Source organism: Ruditapes philippinarum, unplaced genomic scaffold (genome assembly GCF_026571515.1).
Source record: "Ruditapes philippinarum isolate M1 unplaced genomic scaffold, ASM2657151v2 ctg466_1_1_1_1, whole genome shotgun sequence".
NCBI classification, from domain to species: Eukaryota; Metazoa; Mollusca; class Bivalvia; order Venerida; family Veneridae; genus Ruditapes; species Ruditapes philippinarum.
The window spans coordinates 52,896-77,740 of NW_026858741.1; the positions used below are offsets into that span (position 1 = coordinate 52,896).

At 33.5% G+C, this 24,845-nt stretch overlaps 1 protein-coding gene across 4 annotated transcripts in view; it reads right to left on the reverse strand.

Moving 5' to 3' along the window:
- The window catches only part of LOC132754098 (protein split ends-like), a 117,721-nt gene that overhangs the window by 18,941 nt on the left and 73,935 nt on the right, over window positions 1-24,845 (reverse strand). For 3 of the 4 annotated variants that reach the window (XM_060744692.1, XM_060744694.1, XM_060744695.1), the window contains 4 exons: window positions 13,996-14,176; window positions 5,174-7,289; window positions 2,457-2,658; window positions 1,432-1,512 (listed from right to left, as the gene is read on the reverse strand). In XM_060744692.1, coding sequence (XP_060600675.1) covers window positions 1,432-1,512; window positions 2,457-2,658; window positions 5,174-7,289; window positions 13,996-14,176 — 2,580 coding nt within the window. The remainder of the gene's footprint in view (window positions 1-1,431; window positions 1,513-2,456; window positions 2,659-5,173; window positions 7,290-13,995; window positions 14,177-24,845) is intronic. The other variant, XM_060744693.1, reaches the window with a different exon arrangement.

Below are 24,845 nucleotides of genomic sequence, written 5' to 3' on the forward strand. Positions count from 1 at the left end.
TTGACAAAGTTGTATGACTGAGAAATATTCTCATAAATCTGATAGAATCAGACAAGTATTCTACGGCACTAACATCAGACAGACACAACATTAATGATCTGAGACTATTCTATAAACATGCGCACAATGTTACAAAAACATAAAAAGAAAGTAAGTTTCAAACATTACAAGTTCCAACACAGAAACCCAAGAGTTTTAAAAAACTGTGAAGTGGGTAACATTGTTTTCAGTCATTTCTTTTTTTTTAAGACAAATTTTGGCTTATACATTGTACTTTAGAAAATTGACTCAAAATTCACAATGTTAGTCATTTATTACACACTTAGCTCAATAGGGAGAGCATCAGATTCATAATGATTTGTGTGTGTGAATTATGCACTACTGTGCCGGGAATGGGCATGCTGGTAATCCCACTGGTGCACTGATTAAGCAATCAGAAAGTTACAATATTGTAGAGCCGAGTTGGCGGATTTGTGTGTTTTGTGACAGTCACCCTGCTAGGAATTCGAAGACATTCTGACATGATTGTTTTAAGGGAGATTTTTTTTCCAGAAGAATAGATACTGAATATCACATGACTGCATGCAAGGACAAGGACCTGGGGCCTGAGCTGATCTCATATTGAAGGTATAGATGAATCATCATTACCACTAACATCCTAAATATTTCAATGGACTTAAATGTCAAGTAATTACACAAGAAAAGGGAAACTCATTTGTTTCTACTAACAGAGTTACAGCCTCTGCTATTATCTAGCACTATATCATACAAGTTTCATGCCAGAACACAATAAATAATTCATTTATCAGAGCTCACAATATGAAAGTGGTTTACTACACATACAATACAGAACTTTATATTGTCAAGGATTTTTACTTCACACAGTAAAACTATACTAGTATTATAAAATAGCAAATGTAACACAGCAGTAATGGCCAACTTAAAAAAAAAGTTAAAAATAAATAAAATCTTTATTAGTTTTAATAAAATATGTGGTAATCCATAAAAGAATTGTAAAGTTCAAAATTAACCGAGCAAGATTTGACAATGGAATCATCACTGTGTACAAATCACTGAAGCATGCTTATTTTTTTTGTCCTAGTTCTTGACCTTGGCCATGCAATGTCTAATTTCTTCGAAAATCTCATTGTAATGTAAAAAGGTTCAATTTAAAACAATTATTTATCTTATTTATTTTATCTAAATGCATAGTAACGGAGAAAACTATAGTGAGGTACTGATTGATATTCTCTTTTTACCATAAATATAATTATTTTTCTAAAAATATATGTACATTGGTTTCACTGCCAACAACAACGGCAAAGTTATATACAAAAAACTAATAACATACATGTATATATAAGGCAATAAAAACAGTAGGGGAAATAATGACAATGTTGAAAGACAAAAAAAAGAAGACGGAGTTATTACCATGTATTTTGGACGGTAGTTTGCATTAGCATATTGGTAACCATCCATGGTTGAGTTGTGATTTGGGGGCTTCTTCCAGTTCTTAACAATAAATGAGAAAAAGAATTTCTGTTACTATACATTAGGCCTATAGGCTATACATTTCATTCCTCTTTTTCTCCCTTTTATCACAATTTTTTTTCATTTAAATTTAGATATTTACTACAAAAACAGCTTCAGTTTCTTAGAATAAGCATGTTACCATTAAAACACCATTATAAACTTATCCAATTTCATTTTTTTTCTACGGCAAATTTTGGTCAATCTAAGCATTGGTTTGAAACTGTTAAAAACATTTTTGTCAATTATCTAATAATTGTGCAATGCAATGTCAACAATGTCAATTACAACAATTTCTCACCAAAAAAAAAAAAAGGATAATAAAAATGAAAGATTAGTTTTGAACTATTTCAATATTTCATTTACATACACGACTATTATATATTAATACAATTTTAAATCAATTAAATAACTGATATAATTTCTCCCTTTTATAATACAAGAACATGACACTGAGCTATTGATTTACTAAAACAGCTTAAAAGCTTAATGTTTGTAAGCTGAATGTGTGGATCAAAATTAATTACTATTTCTCAAATGTCAGGGGGGAAAAAACACCTTATCAAATAGCAAGATTCCATTAATACTTGATTTGTGTTAGCAAGTCATTGTGCTTAACACTGATATTAGTTGCATAATATGACACTGTCCAATCATGCTTCAAAACTTCCCCATACATTAATCATAGCAAATGTATCGACAGACCTGCACTAAGAGTAAGAAACCTTACTATCGATGATCACCATTCACAAATGGCCATACCTTCAAAACTGTTGATACAATTAAAGCATTAAGAATAAAATTGCAAATTTTATAAAAAGTATTGACAATAGACGAATGAATGAAACTGGACGGCTGTAATGGTGATCACCAATATAGATGAGGGTTAACTCTGAGGTAACATGTATGAAGAAGATAATGCTCACCCTCTGACTGGCAAGTCTGAGCGACTCGGAGAAGTGTTGATCAACGGCCGCGTGCGAGTCCACGGATTCCTTCAAGATACGTCGTTCACGCTCCAGACGTTCTCGGTGTTCTCGCTCTAATCGGTCCTTCTCCTGTTTCTCCCTCTCTAAACGTTCACGTTCTGCTCGCTCTTGTTCGACTTTCTCCCTTTCACGACGCTCCCTGCAGAAAAACAGCAAATAAATCCATAAAATAAAAACCCCTTTACTATTTCTAATACATAACCTACTCATATAAACTGTTTCATTTAATATTCATTATCAACATAATTTACAACAACAAGTGCCTCCATTAACCTAGTCAAAGTCAAAAATGTGATGCAAAAATTCCCCAAATTACACCAGTGATTTAACTACATGTATACATAAATACAAGCTAAATCTCAACATACAGAGGATATTATGTGTAACCATTGTTGCATGAAGGATTTCTATAGCAGGATTTTATCAGTTTTTTTCTTCTCAATAGTGTAAATTTCTGGGTAAGAGAGTTTCATGTATTTGACCTAGTTTAGAGATTATATTCAGGTGTACTGAAGTGTTTCTCCTCTGTGTGTAAGTACATGTGTACATGATTTTGACATATATTATGACAAATGGTATCTCATGTAGGTGAAGACATGTCAAACAAGACATAAACCTGTGATTTATGACCAGGAGCAGGCTAAGATTACCTGTCACGATAAAATGTCTATTGTGTTTTGTGGGGGATGCATTAGACTTTCGAGAGTAATTATCCACCATGCATTAACCGATGTAAAATCTGAATTAATAAATTTGATACAATGTAATTAACATAGAAAACAAAAGTTCCCATGTATGCTGAACAGCCATAACATTGCCATTCAAATCACAAAACCAAAGAAAAATCATTAAAACCTTCACATCTGTCTGATTGGAGGAAGGGGGCGGGGGGGCTGTATTTTTAACCCTGTGGCCCGCCAGTACAGAATTATACTTTATGACTACTTAAGATATTAATTTTATAATTTCTATGAAACAAGATGAAGCTTTCAAAGGTAGGTGACACTCCTCAAGTCTTGTTTGCACTCCCTAACATTGATAGAGTGCACTGTATTCATCGTACATGTATGTACAATTTCACATGATATCACTCAATGTGACCTACATCTCAACTTGACCAACTTTTCTGTTAGTTAAGTAACAACTACAGGGCAAAGGTTACAAGCCAGTTGCTATCCATTAGTCACTATGATAGTATGCCACATATACAGTCTAACACATTCATTACTCTTCACTAAACAAAATTTAAAAAAATTGATACACAAAAGCAAGAAAGTCATGCAAAAAAGCTTTTTTTGATTATTAACTATAAAATGAAAAATAAAATGAAAAATATTGTAACAATAAACAAACATACCAACTTATACCAACCCTCTTTCAAGTATAATAATTTCCCCCACTCTTAGCCCCCTTCAGGTTAAAGCCTTTAAAATGACAGAAAATTACATAATGCACCTGTAATACTCCTCCCAACACCATACTGACCCCTATACACCTTCTGCCTTTTACCCCAATCCTTTAAACTACCAAAATCAAGATGTATGTCTACAATATTATTCACCCAGCCCATCATGCCTCAAGAGAACTTTTATTCACAACAGCTACCAGAGCATAACAAAGGCTGAGCCGAGATAAAATATCCCGCCAGTATTAATGTTACCCCTTCATGAGGGCCTCTCAGCCCTTTATAGCTATTAAACTTCTTTGTTCCAAAAGTTTGACTGAATAAAGACAAAGTTTAAACAACAAAATACAAGAGACGGTTGTAAAATAGTTGATGTATGGCTTCCTTTTCTATATTTTTATCCCCATTTAAACATCAAGAATGCAAATCAGCAAAATATGAGTCATAAATGCGTAACATTACCCTAACAATCTACATGCCACAGGAAAAACTACTTGATAAAATATAGTTTTTTATACCCCACAAAAAATATAGATATAAAAAACTTTTTACCTCAAAATAATTCCATAACTATTTATATACACTCCAATGAAATAAAAAAATCTCAGAATATTTGCAAAGAATGTAGCATAATATTGAATATTTCAAAGCGTCATGCAAGCTCTAAATACTAAGATGGCGGAGACTATTCAAATCAATAAAGCTAAGGTGAAGGTCGTTGGCATAATGAAGGTCTTATTCAGGAGAAATAAATAGGAGGCCTCCCATTGATTTCCCAGTCATGATGAATCTTATGCCAGATAACAGCAGACATGGATACTTGATAAGAGACCAACTAAATTGTTAAAGGTAGTTTGTACAATAGTACTTCATCTGTTATACTGCATGGTTATATTGCATGTGTTTATTACTCTCAGTTGATCTAGTTTTCAACTTTTTTTTTTTGTAAACACTTGTGAGTGGGTATGCTTTATCTTTATATCTCTACCTTCACCATAGTTGATCCAGTTTAAGTGTACTTATAAAATGATGAATAATTTATCTTGTATGTAACAGATTCTTTTCTTTATATGTATGTCGTTTACATAAAAACCATTAATGCAGTACAGTCCTTTCAAAAGCTGTAAATCTCAAGCATTTATTTCCTTCTCTGAAATTTAATGAAGCTAATAAATCATTAAAACATTCATGGGAACAGCTCGAAAACCTTTGTTCTGAATGATATAAAAAAAATATGGAAAAGTCCTACCTGTCTAGCCTTTCTTTCTCCATCCGTTCACGCTCTCTTCTTTCCCTCTCTTTTCTTTCGCGTTGTTCTCGTATGTCTCTTTCTCTTTCCCTCTCTATTCGCTCAAGGCGCTCACGTTCAACTAAATGTTGTTCCTGCTGCTCATGAATTAATCGAGCTTCCCGCACAAGGTCATCCTGGTGTTTGGCAAGAAGCCAAGGTGGCGGTACTGGCACAGATGGGTATTTCTGTTGCCATAAATGTTCAAGCTGCGATTTGTTCATAGATCCTCTTGGAGGAGGATAGATAGATAATGCATTACGATATTGCTCTGAGGCAGCTAATGCTGCAAGCTGCTGCTGCTGTACTGCAGCAATCTGCTGATGTATTGCCAAAGTGGCTGGGTCCAACTGATGTAAACCTGGTGGAAGCAAGCTAGACAGTGATGCTCCAGGTATTGAAGGACCCATTTGAAGTGGCGATGGATATGCCACTGAGGGTATGACTGGAGTCCTAGAAGTTCGCTCCATTGCACTTGATAATGGTGTTGATGAAGTCATTCCTACACTAGCAGGTCGAGAAACTTGCGTTGGTATAGGATTGTGGACCTGCGGATATGATTTGTGAGGATTATGCATACTTGGCACATTACTCCGCACTGGATTTTTGCTCATCAATTCTGGGTCCCTATATATTTGCACTGGTTCACTCTTGTCAACAATTAATGGACTTGAAGCAGTACTACTTTTTGAACTTTTTATATCATCAACACGAGAAGAAGGACGATGAAGTTCATCTCCACTCAGTCCCGAACTGCAACGACTGTCACTGTTCCGTGACAAACATCGTTCGTCCTGAGACCAACTGGAATTTGTGTTTGTATTATGTAAACTGCTATTGAGAGAGCCTACACTATGTCTGTTATCCCTGGGTATTGACTGATTTTCACATTCACGATCAGAAACTGGTGAAGATAATGTGCTTGGTACAGAACCTTTATCGTCACCGTTTAAGGAAGAAAGTTTCCCTGCACGAGCAATCTGGTCAGTTACAGATTGATTAAAGTCAATGCTTGTTGGAATTCCACTATTCTGAGGTGTTCCTGATGAAGCACCCCCTGCAAGTAATGATTGTTTCTTTTTTATATAGTGCATATTATCCCCTGATTCATTTAAAGAAGTCTTTTCCTTTTCGATGCAGTTACCTTGTTCCGCATCTACTCTCCTTTTGGAGTCTGTGGTTTTTACCTGAGAATTTTCATTGTCTTTCTTTTTCTCCTTACGTTTAACTTCTTTTTCGTGACATGCTGTTCGTGGGGACTTTCTTTCCTTTAATTCCCCAGATAAAGCATTCCCTGATTCTTTTTCTTTCTTTTTCAAAGCACTTTTAATTTCTTTGACTTTCTCTTCAACTAAATCCTTACTTTCTTTTTCCCTATCCACACTATCACTTTGTTTTGCTTTAATTGAGCTTGGGTTGTTTTCATTAACAGGCTTAGTAGTATTTAAATCACTTTTTAAATCACCTTTTTCTGTTTTGGCACTGCTGTTCGTCTTCTTATCACTTTTTTCAGTTTTCTTGTCTTTTTTACTGCTCCCTGAATTAGACTTAATCACAGATTCTGCTTCTGTTTCCGCTGGTGTCCTACTTGAGGACCGTCTCCTAGGAGAATTACTTGTACCCTTCGGAGACTCAACACGATTTCTAGGTGAATCAGTTCTTCGTAAAGAAGGTAATTCTACTTTATCGTCCTTTCTCTGTCGTGATCTTACAGGTGTTCTGGGTTGTTTACTTGGTAAACTTTCACTGTCCGACTTCTCTTCACTAGTTTCTTTTGCAGAATCTTTATTTTTAATATTTACACTTTTTTCTTCACTATCTTCACTTTCCTTGTCACGTTCACGATTTCTTTGAGGTCGTATTCGTTCCTTAGCCGGGGTGTTTCTTGGAGAAACCCGGACAGGTTGATTAGAATCAGAGTTAGAAACCTGAGTATTGACACAATCAGTTTTAGTAGGAGTTTGTGGTTTTGTTTTCTTTTTAGAGGTCAAGTTTTCAGACACTATTTGCGCCTCAACTTTCCTTTTCCTGTCTTTGGAATTTGTTGATTTCTGCTTCAAACTTGTCTTATCCGCTCCTGAAACAACATAAAAAACATGATAAATGACAGTAAACAAAGGAGTGAAGTTATAAATTTCTGCAACTGATACAGCAGTCTTGGTGCCCCATTACAATATCCCCAAACCCCCACCTTAAGTGGTGAAATGAAAGCTGTGCGTCTTTAGTCAAAATATGTTTATCAAAACGATACATCTTCATGAACTTCTCACCAATGGTTTTTTGTAACAATAGCTACTAGTACTAGAAATGATTGCAATCGATACTTAAATTAACAACTCTCAAGTGTTTACAATAAATCAACAGAAAAAAAAAACACAGCAGAAAAAAACAAGAGACAATTCACCATGTATTATATAAAGTAAAATTTCCACCTGTCTGCTGGTATTTACATGCTTGTAGAATTTATCAGGATTTGAGTGGCACTGAAAACTTCTTGTGTTTTGTACCCAACATTTGCCAAGGTACAATGTTATTAAAAGGCCGAGTTACAAGAAAACACCTTACTTTCAACTTCATTTTCGCCATAGATTTTATCAGCTTATTACTATTCTGAACATTTATATCCTCTAAGCTCTCATTAAATACAGAAATAAACCCTGTATGCTGATCATATATCTGTTCAATCTATGTAATTACTTGTACTAAAAGACTTTTACCAACATTCCATCTTAAATCATATTGCATTCTTTGATTACCATAAACATTTTGTTTCTATTGTAACATATGGCATCACTGTTGTGAGAAACAAAGCAAATCAGATCAAGGCCAATGTTGTTCTACAACTTGCTTTATGTTATCCTTGGTTACCAAATTATTCTGACTTACATTTTGTTTTCAAAACATTCTTTTTTATTTATCCAACTGACTTTCCATTATAATATAATTTTAATCTAAACTCTATTTATAAAAATGTAAAACCAAATCATAGCATTTTGTGGTGAAACGACCTTGTAAAAAAAGGAAAACAATTCATGGGTGTTAAGGTAGACATGGTGATGTTTAAGTTGTCACTGTGCCATGTTTTTCTGGCAGACCTAATCGGTTTGGCAGGTGCACTTGAGAGGCTCACTGATTTCCAGGAATCTTGCCTACTGTTTATGACATTACTGGCTCCATTCCAGTGATTCTCACAACCCAGTCAATATTATGGTGCACCAACTATGGAGGCTGTGCTAACCATGTGATGTGCCAACATTTCAAGGAAAGTTTCTCTTATCTTAAACAAGTCATAAATGGGAAGGGTTACTGAAATACATAACAAACTTTTGACACACCTGAAACCTTATTACCAGAAAGAATCAGTACTTTTCTTTGAAACTTGTTTATTATTTGTCATTCTCTGTCAACTATGAAGCCTTTTTCTTCATTCATAGCAAAAATTCAATTTTTAAACAAATGCAAGCTTGAATGAGAATAACATTTTATACATGTATTTCTTTTTCCTGTCCTAACACTATTTTTTCCTCTCACCCATTTCAATCCCTATGTCCACTGTCTTTATTTATATCTTATCAAAATATTAAGTTTTCATACTAAAATTAGATGAATAAGCATTACTGAAGCATAGTGATCCCAAAAAAAAATTATCTCTCAGATCTGATTAAATGTTTCTTCATGAATGGTTATCAATACAATCTTAATAATTTATAACAGTCAATAGGTTACTGCCTTAAACCATTTTATGTAATAAATGAAAACTTCCTGCTTTATCTCCCCTTTCATGCTCAAATTAAAAAACCCTTCCATTTAACCACAATGTTGCTCTTAACCACTGATAAAAAATGTTTTCCATTTAACAGACATATCTAATGCACTTGAAACTACCGCCATTTCAGATATTTTTCTACGTTCACCAAGTCTGGGGGTTTATTTTAGCAGTAAAGTGCATTTGTTCAATACTTAAAACAAAATTACTAAGCGTGACCTGTAACATAAAAGCAAAGAGTACAAAACATGAAAATATATGCAATAAAAACCTCAAACTACTACTGCTATTTACCTGTCAAAGGCGTAATGTAATTCCCCCATTGAAATTGATCATTGTAAAGAATATATTTACATTTCGTCTTGTAATTGGATTCTCAATCTTCAAAACAAGTCAGCCATGCAAAGAAAGACGAATATTTACTTTGTAATTATTTCTGACGGCCTTTGACAAATGGTAACTTAATCCGCTTTGCATAAAACTTATCCGCAACACTATTTCACCTATAATTAACCCTATAAATTGCTTAACTGTCTTTCCTGACTTGCTGGTTTCCTAATTTAATGGTCCCCTTGCATGGTTTTATTTCAAAGTAAACAAAAAATTTATCTTCATAGAAAATGTCCCATGCTTATCAACACTAAAGTTGACTCAATGATTTTGTTCAAGGTACTGTTAAAGCAATTATTCACAACTTTCTGTACAGAACTGCACCCCTTGTTCATTCAATGTTAGTTTAATCCCATTATCAATATCAGTCAACATGTTACAATTTAAAAAGCGGAGATCTCATAAGTCAGTGTATTCAAAATCATTAAAGTCCACGTCAAATAATTTACTTGTCACTACACTATCAAACAACTTAAACTTTGTACAAACTTTAATCCAACCAGAAATCTATATATAAATAAATATATACATACAGAAAAAAACATTTTACTTACTTCTACGCTTATTAATGCCAAGTCAAACAAAACCAAATATTACAAGTTTAAACATAAGTCTTTTAAAATCCTTTCTTTCACAAATAGAAATGTTGAATCACAATAAAACCAAATTAAGTTTTCCAATGCATTTCTAAAGCTGGATTACAGCTTTTACAAAGGAAGGCTTTCTTCACATTGAAAAACCTCTTACTTTAACTAGTGACAGCTGTACAGATCGTAAAACTGACGGGGAAACTATACCATCTAACCGCTTTGTGGTTTTTTTCCTTGGGGGTCATCTCAAAACATATTTTATCAGATTTTTATATCAGATGTTATCTGTAGAGGTTATTAATATCAAACTTTTATCTATTTATCATTGGTAGATAAATATTGTTTGTGTCAAAAGTTAGCAATAGTATTATCCTCATTATGGGAAAAATTTACAATGTTGAAATACACATGCTTGAACAATACTTTACAATCACTTAAAATTCTGTGTGTTTGTATGAAATCCCAAGTGGTTTACAGGCGTTAGATTAATCATAAGGCACTTAAGGAAAACAATTAACGATCTGAAACATAAACTTTAAACAATGAAAACTGTACTTGTAAGTACTCTACAATTATCTATACAGTAGATACAGCAACAGCTGCCCATAAGACAGCTTAATACTTAAACTGGCTTACAAGTGTTATTAATTAAAAAAACTGTCGTTTGAAAACTTGAGCCCAATAGAAAGGGGCATAATTTTGTTAAAAAAATCATGACAGTGTTATTCTGTTGCTTACAATTTTGAGTGATAGTCTTGAACCAGTATTCTTAGATCCAAAGCATTTATCTCAAAATGTTCAGTGACAAGGTTTGGAAAACTTGAACAAAGTTGAAAAAGGAGGGTAAGTTTGTAAAATTCAATGACAGAGTTATGTGTTCTTGCATCCAAAACAAGGTGATTGTCATGATCACATTCCAAGCAATGTCTGTATGATTTTCCATTAAAAAGAAAAATTGGTTGGTATCATGAAATTAATGAAGATGCGACTCCAACTTGGACAGACATCTGACCTGAATGTGAAGGATAGATTTACCTATGGAACAGTTATTATATAACTATATTCGAGCTAATAATCACACACAAAACATGAATCGCTCTAACATTGTATCATGTTTATTATCATCAAAGCAGACAAGAGGATGAAAACATGTAAATATTAAACAACAGCTGTCGCAAAATCTGTCAATAGTACTACTCTATGAATTCCAATAGTCTGAATAATTCACGGCCTTCCATGTTCTCCATTATAATCTTTCTCCAGTGTAAATTGCTGATGAAAATCAATAGAAATAAGAGAAGGCTGTCAAGGGTTTTATATATTTTCCTGGTTAACAAGTGTATTTTCATCATTTATATTGTCAGCTTATCAAAGATATCATCACTATTTATAAACAATATAGTAAATTGTTTTCTTTCCCTGGGAAACCAGCTTAGACATAGCTCCAGTAATAGCCAGTAGAAATATACAACAGGGGGCAATTTTCTCTCCTACCTTAATATTAAGTTAGGTGTTTTAAAAGTGATTACATTGTTCAGAAATGTCGATAACATAACCTGTAGTTATTTTTCCAAGTTATTTAAGAAGTATTATCTTCCTAATACAATGATATTTTCTCAGCATCATGTTGTTTTTATGTCATTACGTTTCTGCCTTTTGTTTTAAAACATGAGAAACAAGGAGTTATCAATGATATCATGATCGAAATTCTTTCCCCTACTAAGTACAGGTAAATGAACTTTATACCCCTAACCTTGAGTTGAGATATCTTTGGCAACAGCCAAGATAAGAAATAACACTGAATATGTCTCATTATTACAGAAGATAGTTTTAACCCTTACCATGGGACTTGTCCAATTTTTCAGCACTGTTTTACAGTTTAGACAAAACCATTCATCATTTTAAGGGGGTAATTTCAAAATAAGTACAGACTGAATAGCGAACAGAATGATTCTGCCGGCTGATCTTGGTCTGCAATGGTGGCTGGGTTAAAATGTTCAACAAATAGCCTCAATCAGATGAGAAAAATTAACTCTTTAAAAATCTTTGCAAACATTTTTATTGGGCTTACCAAACACAACTACTCTATAAAATTGTGTATTTTATTATCAGTGAAATGATTAAATCTGCTTGAATTATAAATAATTTCGAGAAATCACCTCTGGCTATTCAACAACAAGTTGTGAAGTGGTTAACATTTTAATATGCTAAGAAAAAGACGACTGTGGCCTGAAGCATAAAATTTAACTTACTGACACAAGGTGTAATGTTGAGAAAGCCCCCAAGGGATATATATGACACAATGCCTGACTATTTAGGCTATCCATCACTCCCCATGTTTTATAGTAGCAAATGAAGGAGTCCTTATCATCAATCAATAACCTTGCTGACTTCACAAGCTCAGGCCCTGTACTAATCAATGTCACCTGCTAACAACCCTGTCACAGTGCTCACTTAAATGCACAACTTTCTAATTATTTCCAATGAAAATCAATATACAGTAGAATAGAATGAACCACATAATAATAACAACCTTTTTCTCCCCAATCAAAGCTCCCCTAATTAATTACCACAACTGGCCCAATTTGTGGTACAAGCTCCACCTTTAAGCTTTTCAATTTATCTGAGATAACTTAATAAGATCTTCAAACATAAAGGTACTAAAACTTTTCATATTGTTTTTTTTTCTCTCTCTCTCTCACTCTTGATAACGAAAAAAAAAAAGTTCAATATCTTGAGAGGATATTTTCGAACATGTCCTCCCTGCAGCCTATGATTGTAAACAGAGGGAGATTTTTCTGCAAGATTAATGGCTGTGATTATGCAATGAGTCATGTACAAAATGAATGAAAAAAAACAAGCCACATTGAGGAAATGCACATGGTAACAAAGAAGACGGCCATGTTGAAATATAACACTTCCTGTGTCTACGCGGCAGATCTTACGTTTTTGGCAATGAATATTTATAAAAGGGAAGTGAGTGAATGACAACAGTCATGTGACCTATTGTGTTTCATATACTGACATTTGAACATTTAAAACTTGACCTTTTATGTTTGACGACAACGGCAAATTAAAATTGACCATGACCAATCCTATAAGACTACCATTACAAACACTTTAGATAAAGGTGCATCATTATCAAGGTCGTGATAATTTATGTCGTGAATAATAACTTTGATCCAATATTCATATCCTTGGTTTCCCTGACAAAGTTCTTGATTTTATAGTACTTATTATTATCCTATGTTAAGAGAACAACATGCAATATGGCAGTGCAAAAAGATAATCAACCTGGAACGTTTGTTTTATCCCTCACTGTTTTTGCAATACTTTTCTCATGGAATTTATTCTGGTGAGACATAATGTTTTTCCACATGATATAAGCTTGTAAATAATGAGCTATTTACCGCCAGACGCCCACTTTCTACAAGGAAGCTTTTATGTTAAAACCTAGTGCCAGCTGAAATTCACAGCTTGTTAATAATCAATAGTGACTCTAAGATATAACCTTCATATATATTTTCTATGGTTTCTTTTTATAGATCCTCCCATTATTAAGACAGAGAAATTGTACCATCTCTCATCCTTTTTGCGGATTTCATCACGCCAGAATTTAGATTGCAGAGAAAATTCAGTGGTGCCAATTTGCAATGTAAATTTCTACTTTTTTCGCCATCAGAAATAATTACGCTGAAAGAGGCAAGACTAAAGCCGCCAAGATTTTTTTTTTAAAGAATCTTTATAAATGAACTTGCAAATCCAAAACAGGTCAATCAAATACAGATCATTTAATTTCATTTGCCAGCAAAAGGTTTTTTGATTAATTTCAAATTTTTCAACATAGATTTTATAAGACCAGTCTGTCTGACAAAACACATAAATTCCTTAAAATATTAGCAATTTTTTTTTAGTTTAAAACATTGGGGTCTGGATGCTTTGAAAGTGTAAGCACAGTTAAAATCAAGCAATGTAGGGCAATGTAAACAATAGATTTTTGAATACAATATTTGAACTTAATCTGGCAAGTTATGTACCTTTTATTTCTGTTTTTGCTGCAGTGTCTAATGATGGCGACGTGACGGCAGTTATAGAGGATGTGATGGCAGCTGTAGTAGATGGTGCTGAGGTTTGCAGTGAAGATCGAGATTTTTTTGGCGGCAATATGCAGCGTGATGATGAAGTTGTGTGGGTCACTGAAGAATTACTTGTCCGCGTCTGAAAGTATACATTTATCAGGTTATTAACAGGCTATTTACAGGTACAGGTTGTAGTGATTATCATATACAGCGGGGCATCATTTCATCTATCATTGTTATAAATAAATAAACCACACTTTCTATAGATAATACGCAATACATAACACTAAATATAGCTATTACATCATAACTACATAAATAGACAAATTGTATATTACGCCTAGTTATATATGGGTCATAAAAACTACTACATCAATATTTAAATATCAATGTTTACACTTTGTTTGACTCATATTATCGGGTGTTTTGCCATTCTTCTGTTCCTTAATTGATTATGTCAGATTATCTCAGCATTTAGGCCTATTTAGTATCAAATTCTTTATATGTTTGTACATTATTTTACCAATACCAAAATTACCAGATTTGACAAGTTATGACATACCAGAACAAAAACATAATAAATAAATTCTATGAAAATGTCAAACAACAGCGTATGACCTTGAAACATTTCTTTCTCCAAATGTCAATCTGGATTATTGTAGAGCAACCTTGTACAAAAAGTTAATATATAGTTTACAGAATGTTACCTGAAAAATATATCCCACCAACTTTAACAAAGTGAATAATCTTTATTACACACGATGAAACAGTTGTGTCTTAATCCAACAAAATCTGATTACGCACTATAATTCACAAATAAAATACCGTTCATTTAAATCACAACAACTGTCATTGATACAGTAAAATATGAATCAGTTATTTCTGAAATGTGTATATATAAATGTCTATTCAATAACAATATCTGTAAATATATCTCCCTACAGTAGGACCTGTCACACAGCTATCTTGATTTGTAGATCTCTGAGACTTTATCTGCTCATCCTAGAAAATCAATGTAAAGATAGCATGGTGGAACAGGTATGTAATAAGAGATGCAGATCTAAAATAGATCACAACATAGCACAGGATCAGACAAATACATCATTCTTTCCCTCTACACAAATCCTATTCTTGTACACCTAGATATACTACACCTGCTAATACCACTGACAAATTGAAAAGGTCACATGAAAAGCAAACATCACTGAGAGAATAAATCATTTAACACCATAACACTGTCGATTCTTTGTTGTTCGATATGATACTTATTTAGAAACAACTACTATTACACTGATTGTGTCTTAATGATAATTCATCCCTTCACGCCAATAAACAAACCGCATTTTATATGACATAATACATAACAGAAATGTAAACAGCTTACATAAATCTTTAATTCATTAAATCAACCAAGAAAAAAATCATTGAGGCTAAAAAAAACCCTAACATCATTATACTATACGCGACAGCAACTTGATAAATTACTATCTTTTTTCCCCATCAGTGCCCCAGCAATATCTGTACAATGTCGGAATGTGTTTTTCTTTCTTCTCTCTGGCTGGGGGCCAAGTACAGCGAAAACAGATTGATAACAAACATGGCTGACTTCGCACAAAGGCTCTATTTTCGGTGTGCACTAAAGGTCAACCAAAACTGATTAAGATCTACAGTACACACTAATCATAAACCCATTTCATAAATTAAACAATGTGGACTATGAACAAACATTTATACCTGGCGAGGTTTTGTGTATATTGCCAAAGATTACTACACTGCATTCAAATCTCCCTAAAGATAAATACGAAAATCAATTACTGTAACAAATTAGCCTGACCTGGACAATAAGCCGTGTATTCATAAATTTTGTCATTGTATGTCCTTCAAACATATAAGCGATTTAATCATTTATAACTACAATTATGTTGGCACACTTCAATGGGGCATGTTTGGGCACAGTCCGGAATTAAATCTGCTAATGACGCAAAACCTAATAATAAACCAGACAAATATTTAAGTGGTTAGGCAGAGGCGTTAAAATTATATATTTATAGTTGTTACTCTCGTCATTTTATACAATGTATAATAACAATATAATTCATAATAACAATGATCTAATCAGATTAGTAACATAGTTAAACCCATTAAAGATGTAAACCCCTAACCATCCCCCTGCGGTGCTTCTCCACCCCCCCCCCCCCCCTCCCATAAATGAACAGAAATTTTAGAACAAATTATCAAATATAAGATAATTAGCTGCTTTCTTAGTTCACTATTCCTGTCTCTCCAACTATATACACAGAAGAAAAAACCAAGCAAGAACAGACAAGGTCAGTGGTTCGATGTATCAAATTCTCCCTCCCCCCACCTCCCCCTAACTGCCATCACTCACAGAGATAAAGCAGACTGCCATCTCTCTTCCCCTTGTTCAACGAGGCCTCCATTATCATCTAAATGCCTTAATTTTCACACACCAGTTTTAAAAACATTTATTTTCTTTACCATTTACAAATTAATTTTAATTTAAAAATACTACGCTAACAGTACAACAGAAAATCAAAAACAGGAAAAAGCCTTACCAACAAGAAGATTAATACCACAGAAAAACCATTGTTAAACCGCAGAGAATCCTAACATTATTACTATCATGATGAACGTATTCTATTTATCAGCTATAGGTAAAATCTATACTATAAGTTATTTTCCAACATTCCATCCCTCAATCCAATAATTCAACTTCTGTAAGTAGAAGAGCTGCTAATATGTTCTAACATATTTTTCACAAGCAAACAAAAAATCCAATATACTCTCCCAGGTACTAATAATGGTACAAAATCACGAAACAAAAATAGACCATCGTTGAATAAAATAAGTTACGTACAAAACCACTTGCCTTAAATCAATATTAAAATAACAATTAAAATCTCCAATTAAAATGAATTTGAAACATATCGTCAACCTCCAAGGTCCTCTATGCCTCATTAAAAGTTAAATATAGCCTAAAGAATGGTAGAAACTTGCCAAGTGTTCAAATATCTTTAAACCACCTGTTGATAATAATGCTGAAGCATAAAGTAACAAAACTACACTTACTGAAGTTAACAGTCCAAATGAAGCTATTCAATAAATCCGTCTGGATAAAAAAAGTTTGTTTAATATCAAGCTAAACTGTTTAACAAATCCGTAACAAGTCGCTACCATATGCAGCAGGGTGTAGCACGTGGTAGGTGCAAGTAGCTAGCTGTGTGAGAACTGATCCGAACCATGAGTAAAATACCGTGACCTACATCTGACATAGGCAGACCTCGGCTTGTTTGTTCAATGTACAGATAGCAATGTAATGTAATCTATACATGGGACATTAATCATGTGAACCAGGATATTTTTACACTGTAAACATTCTCTACAGGCTAGACTGTACTATCTGAACAACACTTGTAAATTACAGGTATAGGGTTTATGCCTACAGTTTTAAGATATTCCGCCTCTGGCAATAACACTGACAGTAAGCTATCAACAAAACAGCTATTATACTCTTACTTTGGGGGACCATCTCAAAACATTTCTGCAGTAAGTGGTGGGGGTCAGGTATCACGCAGCAACAAAGCATTCACATTTACTTCCAACAGACTTAAATCGTTTTAAATTTAGAACTGTCTATTGTTAATTGATCTTAAATTTACTCCAAAGATTCCTACAACCTAACAATTAAGCATCAGTTAGTATCATATTGACCCAAACTGTACAGAACAAGTCCATATATTACTACACGCCTCGCTCCTTACTCTGGTGGCACAGGAAGCTGGAGCTCTGGAAGCCAAAGAGGTTTTAAATTACTATTCAATAATTATTATCCAAATTTAGAAGGTTCATGTAAGAAGTCTGATCTATATATCTCTAGGGTGTTCCTAAATTCATTCTGTACATCTTTTCATCCTTTCCATATTTCAAAAAGATACTTATTCTGAGCACAAATACCAACAGTTTACAAAGGGCAAAATGTCATCAACAAAACATGTCCAAAGGACTGGCTAATAACCTTTTTAACAGTATGAGGAATCTTTTTCTGTCTACAACACTTCTATGTATATGCCCATAGGACATGAACTTTGTTTTTTACATCGTCCCAGAGCACTGAAACAGACACAATTTTAGTATGGCATATTACAGATTCTGGAAAGCAAGTGTGCAGAGGAAATGGTATCCTACATTTTTTATGTCTGGGAAATTCATTAACACAGAAACAGAACTTTAGGTTGTTTGTTTGCTTTTTTCCCCCTGAAAAAGTGCTTAACCTGGGTTTTCAGGTGCAATTTGTGTGCGTGTTAAAAGCATTTGTGGTAAAAGTTTGTAATTATAACTGGATGTGTTTAAACAGTAATTTGATGTAAAATACTGTTTTCTAAATTCTGTAAAAATAATCTGAGGAAGGTTGTACACTGAAACAGTAATTTGTTGTAAACTGTAGCGATGAAATTGAAGTACTCTTTGATTTCCATTGTCGTTGGCAACTTGCTAGTTTTAAGCTAAATGATATTAAAACTATTTAACTGTCAAACAAACAGAATCTTACCATTATATTAAGACAGAAATGCAAATTCAAATCACCTTTGGACATTCATGTTTGTCTATATAAGATACCAATCAGCTTAGTGACATTGAACGACCTTGTCCAGGGGTTTTAACAATGGTATAGCTTTTTCCATTTAACTTGTGTTTTTTCAGCATAATAAGATTTATCTTATGACAATCTTCTTCCCAGTATGTTCATTCAATAATGGAAATTATGGATGAGATGCCTATAACTGTTGTTCCCCAGAGACCAATAGGAAAACATCAGACAAAACAATCCAGATAAACAGAAATAAAACAAATCAGTAATGCTTCACTTATAGGAATCTATTATTCATTTCAGTATGGCTTTAAAAGCCCTATGAAAATAAAGAGTATAGAATATAGGTCACAGGCTTCTTTGGTAAAGGAAGACAAAAGGTCAGGGCTTTTTCTACAAGCAGCAGAAGGGCCAATTCTCGAAATATTCCTTGGAAGGAAGCTACGGCAAAAACACCTTGATGGGTCTCTCATTTAGTCTTTCAGAGCTGAAAGGTACCATTGTTTAGAACTTTACACTGTCACTATTATAAAAGACTGTAAAAACATAAAAAGCAAAGCTACCCTTGCTATATGCATGACATGTAAGCCATTTCAGATCAGGAGCTGAAGCACATATCATACATATGAAATTGAAATGAGCTTATTTTCCATGCTAAACAAATGAAAAGCTGGATATTCTCAAATTCTTCATTCTGATAATAAATAATGACCTTTTAACCATACAATGTAGAAGTACAACAATCCTTGTTATCTCAAAGTAATAAACTGAAGGACATTAATAAACTAAAGGAAGTATACAAAACAACAAATATTTGCTATGGAGGAATGCAAAAATAGTAACATTGTTAACAAAGAAGTAATATTACCGTACAGAGAGCCATATTTGGAAAGGTATATTCAGTTCTATTTGAATGATTTTCACATGAAACATCTCTGTACTATTTTTTTATATTTGAAATACTTTATCATTGTGTCATGCTTAACCATTGGAACAGATTTGTTTTGGGACAAAAACTGAAAAGAAGTTGAAACATGAGACGATAATTTATTTGACACAAAGTTATACATGTATCGGTGACTTGGCATAAAATTGGATATGTTATCTCAAGTGGGAGGTACCCAATTCCCATCGCTGTAATTGGAAAACCAATAAGAAAACAGGTTAAGGCCGTCATACTATACACGCAATATTGTGAGACACGAATGCAAACTTGTGACGGAAAACTCAATTCAAAGGTGGTATCAACAATCTATTTATAAAACTTATTTACATGAAAAACACCCCAAATCCAGTCAATGTCACTATTTGAATGCAAATGACTGTGCAATGCATTCAATTCAACTCAACTGTATAAATGTAAAATACATTCTCTTTAAATTTTACAATCACTAAGGAAATTGGTCCTCCAAATTAATTTATGTTCAGATAAAATCAACTTGTATCCAACCACAATTTTTGTACAGTGCTCATGCAATAAGTTAAATTCATTGTTTATATCATAAACATCTTCTTCAACCATCTTAATAACCTGCATGGACCTGAAAAGAAGTTTATAAAGAAGATAAACTATGATTTTGAGTTTAAGTGAGCATTTGTAAGTGCACTGGCTCCCATGAACTTTACCCTCATCTCAGCCACAAATACAGTACATTTAAAGCAGTAAATTTCTCAACAAGCATTATACAAGCACCTGCTGCTAGTCTACTGCATAATTGAAACACATTAGAAGCGTCCTTGAAGATATCAGAACCTAAACCTGACTGGCAATGACATATTCAAAATACATTAGATCTTACACTTGATCCAGCTAGCAAGGACAAACCATGTTGATGTTTAAAATACTGCCTCCAATCAAGCCAACATTAGAGCTATATCTTTGGACCCAAAGTTTGCAAACATTTCACATCTTTATAGCTTTCCAAGAGTATGTCTGTAAGCTTTAAACCCTTTCTCTGTTATGCATGCAAACTCATGCAGTCTGATCAGGCTCTATACAGTCATGACTAACTTCAATTTTTAATCTTAATGTCCCTAATTGATAATTGACAGTTCCAGAAATGGAAGCTGGACAAGTCCATATAAGTAACTATTAGCCCTTACCCTACCAGTCTATCTTTCAATATGGACAAGGCTATCTTTATTAGGAAAAAAATTCAAAATATGTACTGACTAATTAGCAAACAGTGTAGACCAAGAACAGACAGTCATATGGCACTGAAACAGGAAAGATGATTTTTGCTAACCTCTGGTATTACAATCTTAAAGCAACACCAGGGGTCAAAACCACCTCACCTGCTGTTGCTATTTAGAGATGCATATACTCCAGCAATTCAAAACCATTTACATGACCTTTATGTACACAATAAAGTCCTCAAGTTGCTGTTATGACCTAAGCTCACAGCAGTCTTTTATATGACATAGAAAAACCACATAATCTTTTTTTCATGGATTTAGTAACCTGCGTCAGAATTCTTTTATCCGCATTAAGCTGTTCAAAACAAAGTACAATGTATATGTATGCTTGTATTATATATTATATTGTGTCTGGTGCAATACTTCTTCATACATTTCATCAATATATATTATGTTTGTACCAGGTGTTATTTTTATAATCAATAATTACCCTGTCAGACTTAAGCAAACAATGGACAACCTGGTGTAAGGAAAAGAAAATAATATTATTTTATACAAAACAGAACAACCTTACCCTCATGCCTTGCTGAAACCTAAAATGATTAGCCTTTTGCCATCAGTATTGAGTCAGGCCAGCCTACACTATAAACCATGCAATCTGACAGCAAATAAAACTTGTGTGCCACCAGTCAGGCATGTATGGGCAAAACTAATGACAAGTCTTTTTTCCCTTCTTTTGCTTACTCAATACTCATTGATTCATAGGGAACCCATTAAGCAGAAATGTAATGGAGGTCTGATAAAGCAATTGGCATGAATAATTGACTAGAATGCTTCACAAATATAGCTGCACCACACCAACAAGCCTAGTCACAAGAGAATAGGGACAGAAAATCAATGCTCAGTTTAAACAAAGATCTCTGATCTCATTACTAGTGAGACATGCAATATGAGGGTACTGTTTAATAGTATTGTATGACAGTATTGAATGACAGTTGATTGAAACATGGAATCCCAAGGTGAACTAACAAGTTACATTAGTGTTATCATCATATGAATAAGCAAAATCATACCATTAACTTCAAACCTAACTTGCCCCTTACTTGATCAAGTGTTTGAAGAGATTGTAATTGTTTATTTGGTTGTTGGGTGCACCAGCCACATCAACACATTAAAAGTTATTTATATGACTTTGTAGCTTTACTAGTAGAGGTTGAAGAGAGAGAGATGACCCAGTTGAAAGGTGTTTTACTCTGCAAGCCTGCCTCTTCAACCAAGGGTTTACGGGTTCAAGTCCTGATGAGGTCACAACAATGTTTCCTCCATTAAACACCAGTCAGTTTCAGGAACCAGATTCAAAAGAGGTTCAAATAGGCTCTAACCTTTTATTGCAATCATGCTACAGTAAATATGGTTAAACTAATCATAGTTCAATGATTTGAATGATTAAAGGACAAGTTATACAGTAGCTTAGTTTTGATAAGAAGTTATTGTTATATTCTTTCCTTTGTTTTACATGCCAATGACCTAGATGATTATACAGTGATCTTGTCACCTCAGTGCAGTCACAGGTTAACTCCTATTAAATTATATAAAGAATGAACCCATCTCTGCACCAAGGTCATGATATTGCAAGCATTATAGAATATATTAGGTTAAGAGAGTTTAATGAAACATTTCTTGTAAAAAAATTGCCTGGCATACAAAGACTTTTTTTTTGTATTTGCACCAAAAAGTAAGAATTCCCCCACAAGTGAAGTACAACAGATCTGTATTCCAGTGGTGTTCTGTTGAAATTTTTAGTGCAGTATAATGCAACGGAGTAGTAATGAAAGTGGAAAGTTATGAAGGATTGTTTCTTTTACAAAGACAGTACAAGCTTCATCTCTAAATGAAGCTTATAAATACCTTGAAACTAATTTAATCATGCACATGATGCTCTAGAAAATGAAGCCCTATTTCTTTACATGATTACTACAGTCACCAATTCAAGCATGGTCTCCCTAATTATAGTGTAAAATCACCCTGTATCAGAGCCATAAATCTTTTAAATCTTTTGAACAAAATAAACCATTTTCTCTTAAAAGCAAATTACAACAATAAAAAGAGAGAGAAAAAAAGGACAGGGAAAACTGCCAACATTTGCTATTTTTGCTTTCTTTGATCGATTTGTACTTAGGGTGAAAAGATCTCGTAAGAAACTAATTACAACAAAACTTGACGAAAATTTTCAATTTGACTTGACATAACTTCACTGAAGTATAATAGATTCCATTAATAATTTACGTGCTCGCAAGACAGTTTTCTATTGAACAAAAAAGTTAATACTGTAATAATACTTTATACAAATAACATAATCATAGGCTGCCAACTCTGTTTTAAAAGTAAATACGCTTTTGAGTCCAATCAATAAAGCAAATCTAAAATTGCCGTTCCATTACATTTTGTATATAAGGTCAAGGACTAATCTCAGTAATATTAATCTTTCAGAACTTTAAAAATCAATAGCTTTTAAGACTAATATATATTAACAAAATGAATGAAGAAATCCTGAATTATTATTTTTTTTGTGTGTGAAATTCAAAAGGCCCCCCGAGACAATTGTCACTGAACGTACTTTACAAATGTATTCTAAATTTCTGCTTCATACAAATTCAAAATTAAATGTAAACATCTATTGATCAATGTTGAAATCAAATAATTAAACATGGGATTGGGTCAGTTTTACACATAGTTTTCCGCAAATTGTTATAAACCACATCTACAGGGGTATTGTAGGCGGAATTTATTTCATGAATAAATAGTTCGTCACAAACAAAATTATTTTGAATCACGCAACAAGAAATCGAGGAGGATATGACCTTGGGGCACTTACAAAACCTTTCCTTTAATAATGTTAGAAAGTTATAAGCAGAAAGAGGACCATAGAATGTATGAACAGTTTCTTGTGAAGAAATTGAATCGTCGCTATTCATCATAGAAATTTGGCAACAATGACCTTTGCACGGAAGTTAATACTTTTTGAACGAATTTAGTCTTTTGTAATATGTCTCCCAAAATAAGACTGGGACGGTGGGTCAAATTATTAGCAAACAGGTGAATTATACCATGTTCTATGTATATATGTTGTTTAATGTGTTTATTGTATGTATATTTGTTTAATGTTATGTACATGTATATGCTATATAGGCCCACATGAAAAATCGGGAAACCCATGGTGTTAGCCTCTTTAAATAAAGTCCTTATTACTTACTTACTTACTTACTTGTTGTGTAATGTATAGGTATTACAGTATTTTATTATAGACTTGATGAACCAAATTGTTATCATTTATCAATGAATCAGATTCATGTACATTCCGCCAATTTTAGTCTCATTAAGTATCCTTATCCATTCAGACAATGACAAGATGCTGGTAGTAGTCATTCTCTAAATAACTTACAGTACTTACAGAGTAGTTTTAATAAGGATGTATGGACATGATTGGCTCTATACTAGTGGCTATAGCACTAGGACCATTATGACATTATCAAGTAATTATCATGCTGACACTTCACCAACTGATTTGTGATGGATGTACTCCATATTTAACTGTCCATTCTAAATAACTACACAATAAATCATGTATGAAACAGCTGCTGCAATAATGTGGGACTCTAAAAACTGATGACATTGCATTACTAATTAAATCATTCTAGGCCATCTAATCAAATCACATTTTTTTTTTTTTTACATATTACAATTCATGAAAATTAAGTCAGTCACTAAATGAGTAAGTGTCTAGCTCTAGACTCCTTACATTTTCATTATATACAGAATTTATATCAGTTCAATTGAGTTGGAAGTAATAAGCTTACAGGTCGACATACTGTCAAAGTCACTCTTTGTACAAACCAGTACTGAAATATGAGTGTAAAGTCCCTTGCTCAAGAAAAAACAATGACTTGCATCACAGGGATTTCAACCCACGCTGCCAGCAACACCTAAATAACAGTAGTCCAAGTGGTAAACCAATCGGCCACACCATCACATTTTGAACTAATGTCAGGTTTTTTGTAGTCTT